Here is a 16700-nt window from a genome sequence, read left to right on the forward strand (position 1 = left end):
TTTCACAGATGTGTGTGTGTGGAGGGAGCGGGAGGCTTACTTTTCATTTATTTACGTTCATTTTCTGGCTTTAAAGGGCAAATCAAACGCTCGTCACTGGAAGCAAACTGGATTGTATTTAGAAAAATCAGCGAGCCAGTTCAGCACTTTGAGTTGGACTGTTCACAGCTCGACTTTAGCGCAGTGTGGGGCTGTTGTGTTGTTGTTGTTGTTGTTTGTATGAACTGAGTGATCTGTAAGGCTGCACTCGAGCTAGATGCTATTATGACCGTGCTAATACCTCCAAAGAGCATGCTAATCTTGTTCACTGCTTTATTTTTACATGCTAACAGACTAACATTTGCTAATCAGTGCTGCACACGGGGCACATTTGCAGCTGATTGGCTACAACATCAGATATTTAAGCATGAAGTAGTGGACAAATTTAATTTTGATGATGGGAAGATCAATATATTACAGTTCAAGACAGATGTTTTCAAAGCCTTCTTCTTCTTGTGGACCCCAGGAAGAATAGCCAATGCTTATGCTGGTGCTAATGGGGATCCTATTAAACTAAATGAAGGCTTCTGATTGCTCATAGTGGTCTTAATATTTTAGTATTTTATATTCATTTTTATTTTAGAATTTGATCCTACAAGTTGTTGTCTGGGGCTGCACGGTGGATCGGTGGTTAGCACCATCGCCTCACAGCTAGAAGGTCGCCGGTTCACGTCCCGGTGAGGACACCCGGGATCTTTCTGTGTGGAGTCTCCATGTTCTCCCCGTGCAGCGTGGGTTCTCTCCGGGTTCTCCGGCTTCCTCCCACAGTCCAAAAACATGCTGAGGTTAATTGGTGATTCTAAATCGTCCGTAGGTGTGAATGTGAGTGTGCTTGGTTGTCTGTGGGACCGTAAAAGGTCCATTCTGAGCCAACCAACGTCGAGATTTTAGGTCTGGACCAGTGTGATGAATCAACAAACTTTTCTTGTCCTATCTGGAGACACGATGCTAACGTGGCTCATATTACGGTAACAAGTCTTATTGTTATGTCTTGTTATTTCACAGATTAAATTGCAGATAATAGCACAGAAAAAAAGGTATTAATTCTACACGTTAACTGTAAAAAAAAACAAAAACAAAATCAGCAATGTTCACAACAAAAATCTGCTTTTTTTTTTTTTTTTTAACCAAAGGTAATTAATTCTTTGCAACTTTTGACTATAAAATAACACGATTTCAAATATATTAAATCAGCACAAAATACTGTGATTTCACAGATATTTGTTGTTATTAGAAAGAAAATGATACTCATGTATTCAGGATTGATAAATAGTCAATAACATTTTATAAATATTCTTACAAATTTTCCATATTTTGGTAAAGTAAGAAAAATATCTTGTCAGAATAACTTCGATAAAGAAATCAGAAAAAATAGTTTACATGTTATCAAACAAAAAAAATAATCTGTACATGTTGTTGACATTATTATTTTATTCTATGTAGATGTTCTTCTGTCATTTTTAGTTTTTTAAGTGCTGCAGTATTCCACAGTTTTTTCTTTACAGATTTTTTCAAGCACCGTCTGATTTTTACTGATTTTTTTAGGAATTTTATTTCCAGCATCCTTCACATTGCTGTTATTTATTGATCCATCTCTAAGCTGATGAAGATTTAACCGTAAGAAGCAAACATCTGTCTGGATGATGCAGCGTCCTGCTTCCTCCCAGTTTCCGACTGAGCTGAATGAACTTTAAACCACAGCTAACTCAAACATGTCCCCTGAGGATGAACTGAGCTGGAGGTCACCGTCGGGTCACCGTGACACTGCCATGACTCATGTGGCATGATGTGATGTTTGTTTGCGTACAGTAGCGCGCTGCCTTTTGTCTCGTGTGCGTGTTGGTGTACAGTGAGCAAACTATATGTATGTGAAAGTGCTGATGGGACTTCCCTCCGAAATCCCCTTTTTTCTCAGCTGCAGTGGAAACTCAAAGCTACAGGAGAACTATCCAGCGCTCGGCCTTTGTTGCGACCCGGCTCATTGTCCCTGGAGGTGTTTCTGTTGTGTTGTCGCTGTGTGTACTGTATGTGTACCTGTACGCGTGCCCGGTATAAATAGCGTTGGATGTTGGCCGGCCGGTGATTCTGTGGAAGACGATGGCTGCACCGGGACCTCCTCCTCTGCTGCTGCTTCTGTCTCTGTTGCTGCTGTTGACGAAGGCGTTGCTGCCTGCAGCTTCGTACACTTTAACCCCCGGACGGCAGCCGCAGCACAAAGTCCTCCACCTGGGTGAGGATTTATCACAGCAGTGCTTCAGCTTCTTCCATGTAAATGTGTGCTCTCTGTGTTCATACCTGGTGTCGCTCTCCTCCCAGACTGGCCGAAGGACTGCGGGATGGCCCACTTCAAGCCCAACATGGCCGAGAGGATCGTCTCTGGTAACGAGGCCAGACCTCACTCTTGGCCCTGGCAGGTTTCTCTGCAGGTAAATCACCTGATTATGGTTCAATATGTAAAGGGCAGCGAACGTCTGAATCAAGAAATCCTAAATCATGTGAAGCAGAAGTGTGTTTTTACATTTGTTGGGGCGACTTCTTGAACCTTGTAGGGCTGCAAGAGATCAGTATTTTATCATAACTTCATGTTTTAGTGCAGAAATGTTAAATGATCACTGCATGGTTTAAAAAAGGCCACAAACAGACCAAAAACCAACAAAGATAATCAACTGATGTAAAATATCATACATCAGACAATTCTCAGAAAACTGGCCTTCTTGCTCGAACAATTAACAATTTTTCTTGCTTGCTTAACTATTTTATTTTTATTTTTTTACATATTTTTTGAACCTCCATGTACACCGTAAAACAATCTGTAATTTTCTTAATTTTTCATATTTTTTTCCTATATTTTTGAATCTACAAAAGCTACAAAAACAGGCGGCACATTTACACGTCTGACGTAAAATCTATTCTAAAATCTGACTGTAAATTTTCATTTTTCTTAAAGAAGTTTCATATTTTTGACATAAAAAGACACATTCAGGTAATTTCTCAAGTATTTCTTTAGTAGATATTTTATGTAATAGATGGAACTGTTTATTTATAAATACATTTCTAATATTATAAACAAATAGTGACGATTAATTTTGCCGTCAACCTGCAGAATCTTCTTTTAATCACTGCTTAAAACCAACATTACAGACTTGATTTCATGTGATGCCGTTCCCATTTTCAACTGTTTTACTGCCTTTATTACTCTATTGGTACTTATGTCGACATATTTGCGCCTTTCATCCTCTTGTTTTATCTTTATCCTAACGCAGCCTTTAGTATTTCATCACTGAGGACACTTTCTGCTCGTCTCTCGCAGGTTCGTCCGAGGGGAAGCAAACATTACATTCACGTCTGTGGAGGAACTCTCATCCACAAGAACTGGATCCTCACTGCAGCTCACTGCTTCCAGAAGTAAGAAAACCATCCATCAGGCATCTCATTTGTTTCTAATTTATCGAACGCGGTGTACAAGATGTGACTTTACGTTTCCTCTCTCAGGGGTAAAGCCGAGGACGCTGGGAGCTGGAGGATCGTCCTGGGGAAGCACCAGCTGAAGCGCTCGGAGACGGCGGAGAGGATCTTCCCGGTGAGGAGGATCTACCGGCACGAGAACTTCCGCTACCCGGCTCACAGCGAGCTGGACTACGACATCGCCCTGGTGAAGGCTGGCACTGACATCATCCCTTCCAACTTCATCCGCTACGCCTGCCTGCCGCGCAAGCAGACCAGCCTCAAACCGGGACACTACTGCTGGGTCACAGGCTGGGGAGACACCCGGGGTGAGTGGAGGGGGGCATTAAGGAAGCAAGGAGAGGGTATAATGTGAACCTTACTGGCATCAGAACGTCTTATTTTTAGTGAAATCAATACTTTAACATCTTAACTACAGAATCAAAATGTGGCTTGAAGACTTTGAGAGTTTTTTAGAAATCCAGACAAAGGACGAGTTTAAACTAAAACATTGTGAGCTTCAGATTAAACTACCGACACTCAGAGGGCAGGTCCCTGAGTCTGTCATCCGTCATTGTTGGGACACTACACTCCAGTCCACTAACACCAACAGATGGCACGACACAAAGAGTCAGAAGATGACTAAAGTCTGCAGGATCAATCATCTGGAGAAGATGAAAGTCTGTAAAACTCAACAGTCGAGATACTTGGCTGGCACACTGCAGTGACACTCCTGTTTTTTGGGGGTTTTTTGCACCTTAACTGGTCTTCTACTTGCACGATTTGCACCTTATTTTCTGTTTGAGCTCCTGTTTACTTTTAATTTCCCCGAGATGATGAACAAAGTGTGTATTTATCTAAAAGAAAGATTCAAAATGCACTTCAAGTTGCTGACATGTTGCCCTTGAACACATTCCAGGTGGGAAGGAGAACGTGTCTCTGGCAGAAGCTCTGAACCAAGCCCGCCTGCCCATCATCGATTTCAAAACCTGCCGGCAGAAGAAGTTCTGGGGCGACCGCGTCCGGGACTCTATGATCTGCGCCGGGTTCAGAGACACCGAGGGCCCGCCCGCCGCATGCCAGGTACGACTAGAAAGTGACCGCATCGGATTTAAATAAAGTGTCCGTCAGGTGAAGTTCTAACCCGTCTCCGTCCTCCGTCCTCCTCCAGGGCGACTCTGGCGGGCCTCTGCTGTGCCAGCTGGGTCGGGACCGCTGGGAGGTGCACGGCGTGGTGAGCTTCGGCCCCATCGGCTGCACCGTGGAGAACAAGCCCAGCGTCTTCACCCGCACCGCCGCCTACATCCCCTGGATCGAGGCGACGCGCATCAGGGACTTCTTCCTGCACTAAGCGGGCCGCCCGCCTCAGCAAGCATAAGCTCTGTTCGGCGTCTAAGTTTCCTCTACGGGTCTCACGGCTACAGTTCGTTCCTGTTCCACCGACATCTTCACCAGTTCTGCAACAACCACTCTGCGATGTAAACACTGGTTCTGAATGTGCACTCGTTTTCTACCAGACGGTGTCTGACTCACTGCCCCATTCACCACTTTTTGCATTAAATCTACACGGCGCAATAAAAATCGGTGAAAAGCAAAAAACCTTTTGTGAATGTTTCCAGGTTTATTCATACAGCAGGTTTGATGGAGACACACAGACAACACGGACGTCCAGCACAGCTTTACACTGAAACCCACTGCAGATACGCTTCAATAAATACAGGAGCAGAACCGAGCGGAAGGCTTCGTTCTGTGTTGCTCTGCGATTACAGAAGAGTCTCTCAGTCCAAAAATCAGAATGCATCCGGTGAAACACACAACCAAGACGTCATCTGACAAACTGGCTCCTTTTGTAGGTTCACTGTTCTCAAATGTGGCATCAAAAGTCTCCCAAAAACATTCACATTACAAACCTCTGCGACGTCCTCCCGCTGTGTTCTCATGACTGATCAGATCAGTGACGGGAACGCCTCAGAGGGTCAAGACAAACAAAGGGAGAGGTGTCAGAGGACGGTGTGGATTTCCAGGGGAATTTAGTCCGTATTTTCACAAGTAATATGTTTTCAGAAGCATCTCTTTGCTCCCAGAAGGCTCCCAGAGAGCGGCTGTGGAGGGGAGAACCAGCGGACCGGGACCGGCTCGCCCGTCCATGTAAAGCACACTGCATTTGACCAGAGTCTAACTCCTCGTAGCGCTGTGGTTAAAGGCTGTGTCCTCCAGATATTTGGCCCTAATGTCGAAGCGGCTGCGTGGGAGGGTTTAGTACAGCCTTGATGAGGAGGAGGAGGATCCGGTCAGGTGGTCCCAGTTGTTGTAGAGAGCGTAGGCAGCAGACAAGGCTAAACCGGCCAGACCTCCACGAGCGACACCCTTCAGTCCACCTAAGGACGGAAACAGAAGGAGTCAAGAACAAAGCACCACAATCAGAATTAAATGACAATAATCACTTTTAATTTAGCCAAAGTGTGGATGGGTAGTGCTCCACACGCTGATACAGACACAAAAAAAAATCATCTGTTTGGCGTCAGTATCCACAAACCAAACACATTTACACAAGACAAGATGAACAGCTGGGGAAATTAGTCCTGCAAAAAAATAATCACTGGACAGCTTCAGAATCTCAACAGGGAGAATTTGCTGCTTTTCTCGACTTTACGTCACCGCAAAGTCAATATCTTTGACATTTTTACTTTCATTCTCTCATAAACTGTTATCAAAGAAATCCAAAAACACTGAACAGATTATTAATGGACATAACTCTTAGCTGAAGCCCAGAATAATAAAAAAAATTGTAATATTCAAGATGTGACAATGTGAGATTTAAGCGATAATTCTTTTAGATGAGAAGTTGTGAATATTTCAACAAGAATGAAATGAGGATTATGAAATCTAGTCGTTATGCTTCGTTACTAAACGACACCTAGACAGTCAACACCACGTTAATATCACATGTACAGACACGTACTGCCAGATTTAAAGAGCATCCCCGTTAGCGTCCCAGCCGCCACCGTGTTGATGTCGTCTTCAGCTCCTCTGGCCTTCTCTATCGCCACACCGAAGGCGCTGTACAACAAGGCTGCAGCGACATCAGAGACAATGCACCAACGTTTCATAAGAGGCTGATGTTAAAGCGGGACACCAAAATCCATAAAAACACTTCATGTGATGGCTTTCCACTGCAGGATGAGCTAATATTTGTACAGCTATATGATAGTCTTACCAACAGAGCCCAGGGAGTTGGCCCAAGAAGCCCCCTGCCTGGTCACCATGTTGAGAATCCTGCAGAAAGAAAGCAAACATTCAGAGAAGGAGGGATCCAAATATACTTCTACCTGTCAAACTACTTGGAGGGCTGAGCTGCATACTCACTGTACGTTACGTGGTTTGGACCAGGCCATGTCGCTGGTCTCCTTCAGGCCCATCCTGAGGCCGTTTACGGCTCCGAGAGCAGCTCCTGCAGTCAAAGCAAAGATGCAGAGCAGCTGAGTGAAGCAGGAAGTTAGTTAACTGTCAGTAGTGTGCCAAAACGTACACGGACACACGAATCGTGGGAGTGACTGCTGCTGCAACAGCCTCAACTTCTCTGTGAAGGTTTTGGAAGTCGGCTGCAGGGATTTTCTCCCATTTAGCCAAAAAAGATTCAGAGAGGACAGAGAAGAGAGGGATGCTGGGCAAAAAGTTTGATTCATAGTCAGTTCACTTCAAAGTTGTGAAATTGGGTTCAGGTCGATCAGGTTCTTCCAAACCCTGCTGGGGGGAAAATTCAGTATGGAAACGACTTTGCTAATAAAGTTTAGTGCGTAATACTTTATCACACTTTTACAACACTTTATACACTGATTTCCTGTTGCTTGTCTTTGCTTTTATTTGTTTTCTTGGTGAACATGAGGTAAACTGATTTATGACAAAATAAAACGGCTTTCTCACAACTGCTTTATATGATTTATATATCAACGTACGCTGCAGCATCAACATGTTTTATATATTTATATGGTTTACCGCCCAGATAGCAACGGCGACAGACACTTGATCAATAACAATAAGAACCAATGTCGTCCTCTGGGCACCTCCAGGTTTTACAGGATGTCTTTATTTAATGTGTATCAAGGAAGGATTATTCATTTATCCTCATGCATTTGTATTTATCTGGTAAATGCACTGTGTTCAGATTGTGGATCGGGAAGCCTGGGCGGCTCTGCTCAGGCTGCTGCCTCCGCGACCCAACCCCGGATAAGCGGGAGAAGATGGATGGATGGATGTACTGTATTCATGTCTGTTATATTTGTGTCATTGTTATTATTAAAACTATAACCAAACGTTTGTAGCCTTGACAAACAGGTTCATGTGATCAAAACCACAATAAACCTTTTTTCTGCTGTTTTGTTAACAGGTCATTTAGAACTATCAATAACTACTGAATGAAACAAAGCATTGCGATCAGCTTTCTAGCTATAGTCGTCCAAACTTCAGGACAAGGTCACAAGTTGAAAAGAATGTAGACGAAGATGCACTCAAAACTCAGGTGTCCACACACTAATAATCACTCTGTACCTGTAGCATCTGTAGTAAAGCTATGATGCAGTCATGCTCACCACTGTCTCTACTGTTTTAGGTGTACTTTCAGGAGGCTGTGTGCCGTGTCCAGGTGGTCCTTACCGGTCATACAGGAGCCTCCGATGGTGAAGAAAGCCAGCTCAAACCTTCCTCTGGTTTTATTGGCCCCTGTGGGTAGAATGAACTCATCTGTGTCCTGAAACAAAACATTCAAACTGTTAGGAGGCAGAAAAATACAAGAAACTTGTCATTTATTTGTAAGAAAGCTGCTCAGATTCAACATGAGCTCACCTGGGTCAGGTAACGAGGGTCGACGTTGAGGTACGGAGACAGAGGACTCATCCCAGTCACTGAAATGGAAGGACAACACAAATGTTTGAGACTGAAATATTCCATTTTACAGATGCTTAAAGGTCACGAACAGCAGAGCAGCTGTTGATGAGGTTAGCTTTAGCATTAAGCTAACTGAGGCAATGTGACAGCAGCAGCTAGCATCGCAGTGAGATTACGTGACACTTACGTGGGACACCGGCGAGCTCCGTGTTGGAGTATTCAGGCGCACCGCCTCCAAAAAGACCCCCGAGTCCTCCTTTAACTCCCCCCGACCCCTGTGAGTTGCTGTCCATCGCTGCGAGAGATCCGAAGGGTCAAACTGGAGGCTGGAGGGGCGCTGCTAGCCGAGCTAACGTTAGCAGCGCTAGCTAAGTGTCGCGACAGTCAAAACAGAAGACGAACGATCGGACGACGAGCGGCTGGATCCTCCGCCACCGACAGCACACGTCCCGACGGAGCGTATTTTATAGTCTCGGTGGATTTTCAAGTCGAAAATACGTTTTTTCCTTACACTTTACCCGGTCCGTCTTCTCGTCATGCCCCTGACCTCCAGCAACACGCTCTGCCGTAAAGCGACAACCGGTGTTGCATTGTCGTTACGTCACAACACAAACCGTAAAATATGAAAAATAAACACATTACTGGCATTGCCCCAATTTTAATCTCATGATTTATGAATTAAAGCGCATTTATAACCGTTAATTAAAGTGAGAAAACTTTCTAACATCGTCAGTGACACCCATGTTTTTACGACAGTTACGCTGATCTGGGATCTGTCTGTTTAACTGGAGAGTAAACAGAAGTGACTGCAGGCAGAGAAACCAGCTGTTAAGTGCAGTTAAACGATGATATACTGGTCGACAATATATTTATATAATATAGATGGAAGAGTTTTACTCAAGATAAAGTAACAATATTCAATAATTATTAGTAATAGAACGTAAATGGTGGCAGACAAACGTTCATAAGTTGCACATTTTTGGAGAATATCACCTTTTCTAAACTTAAATGCATGAATGATGTGACCTGCAATAGCATATGACAAAAAAAAAAAGCACCTCAAAGGCAGAGTAACAAGAATCAGAATCTGTTTTATTGCCAATTAGGTTTTCTACAGACAAGAATTTGACTCATTGTTTCGCTGCATAACAGTAAATGCAAATGTTGCATTATAGCAATCAATGCTATAATAAAGTGAGAAAGTAAAAAATATATGTCATATTTACAATAATATTCAAGAGAGACAGATTTGAAGCAGGAATGTACAAACTGTTTGTGGGATTGTGCAGAAAAGCACAAAGTGTGGGGATGTGCAAAATCAACAACAAACTTTAAAAAGCAACGATAACACAGAAAAAATGACAAAAAAAATTATAAAAGAAAAAATATAGAAAACATAAAATGGAAACACTTAAGTAATGGGAAAAAATAACTTCAATAAACAAAAACTGTAACATTTAAACGTATAAAGATGCAGCACAACAGACTTTTGTCATTATTACACATCAGAACGTAGGAACATGAAAACAGCATCAGTGTCAGAAGAAGCAGAAGTTTCTGCTGTAACTGAATTTTACATCCATGTTTTATTAATTCATTTGGAATCGATCTCTTTAGCCTGCGGCCATGCGGGATAAACAGAGATTTAACACATCTCTTGTTGGATTATTGTGAAATATTCTCTTGATAACTCAGAACTGTTGGTGAGCACATCCCTTTAAAACAGAAAAACAAAAGCAGGCAAATGTTTGACATTTTTTGGAGCAGAAAACTGGTTCTGCTTGTAACGAATCGTTCTTGAAGGACCAGAGTGATTTGGAGGCATCTCACAGGAAGGCTGCAGATTCCTACCAGCTGAATAACCGTCGCTTCACATTCACCTTCCAAGTGTGCAGGAGAGCAGCGGAGAATGTGAGAAATGAGGAAAGCCCTTCTACAGGCTGTGTTTGGTTTGTTATTGAAAGCAACCCGACAAACTATAAAAACCTGTCATAGAATCAGACAATAGCATCTAAATACAGTCAAATTGTGAAACTCACACTGTAAAAAAAACAAACAAAAAAAAAACATGTAAATTTGTAAATAGAAAAAAGACAACAAAACAAAAAAAAAACCCATTAATTATTCTGTGTGGAAATTATTTAGAATTTGAGTCTTTTTTGCAATCAAAAAAGCAATCAGTTTCAAATAACTGCAAATATATGTTCAAAATAATTATATGTTTTGCTGATTTAAACAGGGTGAAAATGGTGTAATTTTAGAATAAATGTTGTAAAAAAAAATATTAATTACCATTTATAAAATACAGATTTTTTTTTTACGTCAACATGTAAACTTGTGGTTTTTCTGTGTTTTTACTAGATATTATTTGTAATTTGACAAAACAAATAATGATTTAAAGTATGTACTATTATTCAATCCTTAATATACATTGATTTTATTTCAAATAACCTCAAATATCTGCAAAAAAAATCATATTTTTGCTGATTTTTGCTAATTCCAATAATTTTTTTTAAAAGCACAATTCTAGTCAAGTCAGTATTTTTAAGAATGAATCACAATTTCTAAAAATGCAGATTTTTTTGATTTGAACGTTATTGACAGTTTTCTTTAAAAATCACAGTAAAATTTAAAAAATAAAATAAAAATTACAGTCACAAACTGTTTTTAAAAAGTACATTTTTTACAGTGTATGCCGCAGCTCCAAGGGAGGAAACACTCAGCTGTGAGGTTGACTGCTTGTGTCTGTCATGATGTGTCTTCTACAATATGAAGAACACCATGTGGACGTGTTTACAAGGAACAAATATCTGTATTTCTACCAGCTGGGGTCTGAGAACGAGGCCCAACGCTCCCTCTGTAGGCGGTAAAGACTCATTATAATTCATTAAGACGTACATTTTCAGATGATTAGACACTAAGCCTCAGTGTCTGATCATTCCTCAGTGACGAAGGAACACATAATTAAAATATTCTCTACAGTTCTGCTAATAAACGCCCTTCTATCCTTCAGGGAGGTGGAGTTCCTGCCACGTGACACTGGGAGGCAGCAGAGAGCCAAAGTAAAGAGGAAACCTGCTGTCCAGGGTCAAACCTGTTGGTTCTGGTCCTCCTTGGTCTTCTCTCTAACCAGGCCTGATTTAATTAACTGATTCAGTCCAGTTTGTTCGACAGATACGAGTTGAACGTGTGCTTGAAGCAGATGTGAGTCAAATAGCTTCCATATGACATCCGTCAGGCCTTTAAATGCGCCTTTTCCCACCTTCCCAGGGCTCTTACCCGTGATGCAACCTCGACACCGGACCACACGCGCGCACACGTACGCGCACGTCCACGGCTCGGCCCGGCTCGGCCCCGGCCATCTGCTGCCGGTCAAAGGGACGGAGGCACTGAAGGAATTTAGTGTGTTGAATTTCGCGAATAACAGAGCATCTTATTTGGATTCTGCCATTGTATGTGTGTATTCAGAAGGGGCCAAGTGGAGCGATGAAGTTTGCCATTGTCGCCCAGTGTGGGTGTTTTCAGACTCTCTGGCATGATCTGTGAGTTAGTGTTCTCTGTGTTACTGCCCAGTGTGCCCACTGTCTTTCCCACAATGCCCCATTCAGCCCCGGGCCTCTCTCTCTTCCCTCTCTGCCTCCCTCTCTGGTCGCTCTCTCTCACACCGAGCTGCCACCCATTTTGTGCCTCTGGCTAATCATCATCACCATCATCATCCCCATCATCATCATCATCCCCATCATCATCATCATCGCCAACCAAATTTTGTGGGATAAAATAGCAGTGATGTCATCTTTGTTGTCTTTTTCAGCAACTCTTGTTTTCGTCTTCCCCTTCCTCTCTCTCTCTCTCTCTCGTCTCTCTCTCTCGCTTTTCTTTCTCTGAGCTCCCAAACACAAAAGACAAGAGAGGCCACGACAGGACCCCAGTGTATGCTGGTTGTCAAGGAGACAAGGAGACAGTGTTGGGTCTTTAAACTGCCTCAGAGGGGTGTGTGGAGTTAGGGGGAGTTGGCCTTATTTACATGGGAAGAGGACAAGAGAGAGAGAGAGAGAGAGAGAGAGAGAGGGGTTTGAAATACAACTTTTGAGCAGCTTATAGGACTAAAATCAGTCGGTTATCAAATATTTACCGAGCAGAGGAGATCTGGAGCGGCTTCATTATGTGGAGAACGCCGAGCACACACAGCAATGTAAATCAACTTGCAGTCTTTTTTTTTTTTCTCCACTTTTCTCTCACATTTCACACACTTTGATTGTAAGCTGTGGGAGCCCTGGGCCCCAGTGTTGGCAATGGGGCGAGAGCTGACTGCAGAATACATTACCAGATGCTTTAAGAGTGTTTCATACCAGACTGGGGAGAAGCACAAAAAAAAAAAAAAAAACTTTGACTGAAAACAGGAAAAAACGAAGACAAGAGTAACACACCCATGCACCCCCACCCAACTCCACACACACACACATTCTGGTCTTTTATACTCGCTCCCCTTTTCTTTTTCTTTTTTCTTTTTGCTATCTCCACTCAGTGCTTCCACTCTGCTCCTTCCTGTCCAGAGGATTGTCAGCGGCGTTCACATTATGTCCTTTTCTCTCCCTGTGATCAGGGGGCTGGGGTTGCGGCCGCAGAGCAGGGCTCAACTCCAAGCCTGAAGTTCAATATCACCCCCCGACTCCACAATGAAAGCAGGAAGGGCAGGGAGAGGACGAATGAGCCACCCACTGCTGCATTCAGCCGCACAGAGCCCCATGTGATTTTCTTCCCTTTTTTTTTCTTCTTCTTGTGAAACTTTGTGCTTTTAAACTTAAGGTGTCAAACTATCTGCATACATTTTAAAACACATGTCGCTACCATGTGGGTTATTCTTCTTTTTTTTTTTTGTGCTGTGTTTTTTTTCTTTCCCACTCAGACTTCAGGGACAAACTGTGATCCTGTGTAATATTTACTCTGCAGATGTTTGAGGGCGAGCTTGCACAATCAATTTCCCTTCAATTCCCCGGCCATCTCCCAACCTGAAACTCCCCCTCTGTTTTTTTTTTTTTCTGTTATACATGTGCATGCCTGTGAGAAACCATGGTGAGCTGGGTGTTTTCTTCTCTCCTATTACACACATGGATGTGTGCAGTGTCCACTTAAATAGCAGAGAGGAAGACAGAGAACAAGAGAAAGAACACAGAAAAAAAAAAAAAAAAGGAGAAGTGGGAAAAACATGTTGTGGCCTTTTCCCTGCATTTAGTCTGAAGTATCCGCTCTCTTTTTTTTTTTTTTTCTCTCCCCCTCTTCCTCCCTCTTCTGTGTCTAAGGAGTGTTTGGTGATTAGTATGCAGAAAGGAAGCTGATTTGCATAATTAAGTGCTACAGAGAAAAAGCAACAAAGTTTGTTAGTTTTTACAACTATGAGTTTAATAGTTTACAAAGAGTTATTCCTGCTCAGAATACTTTAAAAGTTAAAAGATCACCGTTCAACACATATATTTTTCTTACTTTTTTCTTTTTTTTTTAGACACACATGTATGTTTTTTAAAAGGAATCCAAAAGCAGAGACAGATACCATTAAAGTGGTTAATAATCACAGAAGAAGTGGTAACAGTTAGTAACCTACGCTGAAGAGTAGATTAATGTACTACACTGTTAATCGTCACACTCGTAGTTTACAAAAGGCACAGGAGGCAAGCAAACGCTGATCTCAGAAGGCTCAAGTTAATACAGAGGAACATCGGTTTAGACTCCAGTTCACCAGGACGTAAAGGACAGCCGTCAGATTACTCTCCGTAATAAGGCATAATGTTCTCATCTGAAAAGGTCATTTAATGTTATTTTCACGTACAAAATAGAATATAAAAATACATTATAAACTTGTTACAGATGTTACGTCTGCAGGGTTTTTTTTAATCTGAAGGCATCACTTGGTTCATGTGTGTGTTTGTTTGTGTGTAAAACTGTACCACACCCTCGGAAAATAGCAGAGAACACATGCAAAAAAAAAAAATATATGGACGACTTCATCTCCAGCAGCACAATCAACCAAACAAACAAAAACAACAACAACAACAACAACAAGAAAATAAAATATAACACTGTTCTTTCGAGGCGTCCAAACCTCGCGTGAGCCTCGGTACTGCATTGCACTTCCAATTCAAATGAGCCACTTGTTTTTTTTCTCTTTTTTTTTGGCACTGAAATCTGAATTGAGTTTATGGATGTAAAAAGTGTAGATATTTAGTCCTAATTAATCAGCAAAATGATGATAATTTCAAAGCCGGGCACAAAAGCCAACGACGTCGTAGTAAAAAGATTTAGGTGTGACATCGTTCCATCGCTGTCAATAAATAAAGGCACTGTTGTTCAAGCTCATACAATAGTGTTTAGTGTGGAAAAAAAAAAAAAGGAAAAGGCATTGTTGTGTAAGTCTTCTAGATGTCGACATAAAAAGTGCAACCTCTTCCCTCTGTGCATCTGGACTGCACCGTTTATGTCGACTCTTCACCTGTCGAGAAACACCGATGGCTTTTCCTCGCCGAGCACCTCTCCGGTTTAAACTCTTCAACACGAGAGGTGCGTTTTAAACACGTCTTTGGAGCCGCGTTTCGAAGGACTCGCGTGTTAATGTTACACAGGAATTAAAAGAAGCAGGAAAGGACACGAGAGGTGCTCGCTGAGGAGAAGCACGTCCAAATATCAACACGTCTCTTTTCAGTTTTAGTGTTTATGGAGGCTGGATAAGTACCATTATCAGTGTAGTTATTAATAGAGTCGCTGTTATTGCATCGGAGGGCGTGGCAGCTCAGAGAGACGGTTCGGCTCAGCCCGGCTCACCGGCGTGGGGGGCCCGTCCCCAGTAAAGTGTACTGGTTGTGCAGCTGGTACAGATTGTAAATTTTGAGATGTTTAAGAGGAGATTCTCAGAGACTGGCTTTGGACTTTTTTTGGAAAAAAGGAAGGCACGTTTGGTAAAGTTTAGGTTAGGACTCGGTTGACGGGCGGGGTCCTGAGGTTTATTCCCACGATCGCTGTCGTCTGGTTGGTTGGTTAGACAGAAGCAGCCGGGGTTGTTCCCAATGTTCTGGTCTCTGGTTGGCTGAGCTGGGGGAGTGGCGGGGCCGTGGGCCAATGAGCACGCCAGCGGGCAGAGATGGGTGGGTCATCAGTGGGCGGAAAGGTCAGAAGGTCAAGGGGTCATGGGTTAGTTGCCGTGGCAGCTAGAGTTAGACGGACAGAGACGGACAGACGTGGAAAGGAAACAAAAAGGGCACATAAAAGGGGACATAAAAAGAAAAAAAGATAGAAGAGAGATTAGTGTCAGCTAGTGGCGTCGGGATGACAACAAGGCAGATCTACTGCAGTCGCACAGCGTGAGGGGAATCACACAGGAGCCGCACGACACCTTCATGAGCTCGGCATAACCATTCGCAAGGGCTCACATCAACCGCCGGGTGTTGACGTAAGGAATGGCCGGTTAGCGATGCTCACGTGGGCTCATGGAGGTGCTCGCGGGGCCGGCTTGGAAGAGAGACGCCCCTCCCGCCGTGCGACCGCTGCTATAGTGACACTACTCATGCTAGCTGGGCTACGTCTAGCACAGACAGACAGCGAAACCATGGACAGAGAGGGAGACAGCATGGTTTCATGTGGGTGAGAGAGTGACCTTTATGTCCAAAGAAGAAGTGTTCGGGCCTCAGAAGAAGACTTACTATCGTTTAGCAGCAGGCGTACAAATCTGGATGATTAACAAGTCGTGATTAACTGATTATTGATTATGGTTTGATTCGTCGGGAGTATTAGAAGAGCACCTAGAGACTACGAGTAAGCAAAGAGGCACCGTAAGAGACAGCGATGAGAGGTTAAGAGATGGTGATTTTAGAGGGACTTAAGGAACAACTTAACAATAGACAGACTAGCTACAAGAATTTAGAGGCTTTGGTTTGCTTTAGAGATTTTTTTTCAATAGTCATCTTTATTGCCTTTTAGTGTTTTTTTGTCCATTGTGTACAACAAGAGCACCACCGCTCACACACACATATATCGTAGCTAGCTAGTCCATTTCTATTGCATAAAACAGTCACGAGGCCTGTGGATCGAGAAGGTCACCTCATCTTAAATACACAGAGCAAAACACTGCCTTCATTGCCACCGTCGCGGTGACTAAAACAGTAGTAGCTACACACTTTGAATAAAGTTTACATGGAGACACTTCATCTATAAAAAGCATACCATAAAAACAAAAATAAAAATTTACAAACTAAAAAAAAAAAAAAAAAAAAAACTACAAGTATTTCCAAGCGATCTTGTTCCATAAGCTTCATATAAGCACTTAAATCCTTAAAATCCCTATATAC

At 42.7% G+C, this 16700-nt stretch overlaps 3 protein-coding genes across 6 annotated transcripts in view; 1 reads left to right on the forward strand and 2 right to left on the reverse strand.

Annotated features, from left to right (window-relative positions):
- The first annotated feature begins 1999 nt into the window (after window positions 1–1999).
- LOC103376614 (elastase-1) lies at window positions 2000–5082 on the forward strand. Its single transcript, XM_008307042.1, has 6 exons — window positions 2000–2269; window positions 2356–2465; window positions 3350–3444; window positions 3532–3812; window positions 4403–4566; window positions 4655–5082. The coding sequence occupies exons 1-6, from the start codon at window positions 2137–2139 to the stop codon at window positions 4832–4834; spliced, it is 963 nt and encodes a 320-aa protein (XP_008305264.1). The 5' UTR covers window positions 2000–2136; the 3' UTR covers window positions 4835–5082.
- A 2-nt stretch (window positions 5083–5084) lies between these two features.
- timm23a (translocase of inner mitochondrial membrane 23 homolog a (yeast)) lies at window positions 5085–8935 on the reverse strand. The gene is made up of 7 exons (XM_008307043.1): window positions 8555–8935; window positions 8326–8384; window positions 8137–8230; window positions 6850–6934; window positions 6701–6759; window positions 6446–6556; window positions 5085–5861 (listed from the first exon to the last, which is right to left on the reverse strand). Exons 1-7 carry the CDS (start codon window positions 8658–8660, stop codon window positions 5740–5742), a joined length of 636 nt encoding a protein of 211 aa, XP_008305265.1. The 5' UTR covers window positions 8661–8935; the 3' UTR covers window positions 5085–5739.
- Window positions 8936–13745: 4810 nt separating this feature from the next.
- The window catches only part of qki2 (QKI, KH domain containing, RNA binding 2), a 16709-nt gene continuing 13754 nt past the window's right edge, over window positions 13746–16700 (reverse strand). For all 4 annotated transcript variants that reach the window (XM_008307045.1, XM_008307044.1, XM_008307047.1 and 1 more), the window contains one exon: window positions 13746–15563. In XM_008307045.1, the coding sequence (XP_008305267.1) occupies window positions 15541–15563 (23 nt within the window). In that variant the 3' untranslated portion in view covers window positions 13746–15540. The remainder of the gene's footprint in view (window positions 15564–16700) is intronic.

Source organism: Stegastes partitus, unplaced genomic scaffold, assembly GCF_000690725.1.
Source record: "Stegastes partitus isolate 25-593 unplaced genomic scaffold, Stegastes_partitus-1.0.2 Scaffold52, whole genome shotgun sequence".
Taxonomy (NCBI): Eukaryota; Metazoa; Chordata; class Actinopteri; family Pomacentridae; genus Stegastes; species Stegastes partitus.

Excerpts from the sequence above, each read along its gene's own strand:
- LOC103376614 (XM_008307042.1), top strand. The coding sequence starts at position 2,137 with ATGGCTGCACCGGGACCTCCTCCTCTGCTGCTGCTTCTGTCTCTGTTG. Across the intron at positions 3,445-3,531 it reads GCAGCTCACTGCTTCCAGAA|GGGTAAAGCCGAGGACGCTG; the intron begins GTAAGAAAACCA and ends TTCCTCTCTCAG. Across the intron at positions 4,567-4,654 it reads GCCCGCCCGCCGCATGCCAG|GGCGACTCTGGCGGGCCTCT; the intron begins GTACGACTAGAA and ends GTCCTCCTCCAG.
- timm23a (XM_008307043.1), bottom strand. The coding sequence starts at position 8,660 with ATGGACAGCAACTCACAGGGGTCGGGGGGAGTTAAAGGAGGACTCGGG. Across the intron at positions 8,385-8,554 it reads GGAGCTCGCCGGTGTCCCAC|TGACTGGGATGAGTCCTCTG; the intron begins GTAAGTGTCACG and ends CTTCCATTTCAG. Across the intron at positions 6,557-6,700 it reads CAACTCCCTGGGCTCTGTTG|CCTTGTTGTACAGCGCCTTC; the intron begins GTAAGACTATCA and ends ATGTCGCTGCAG.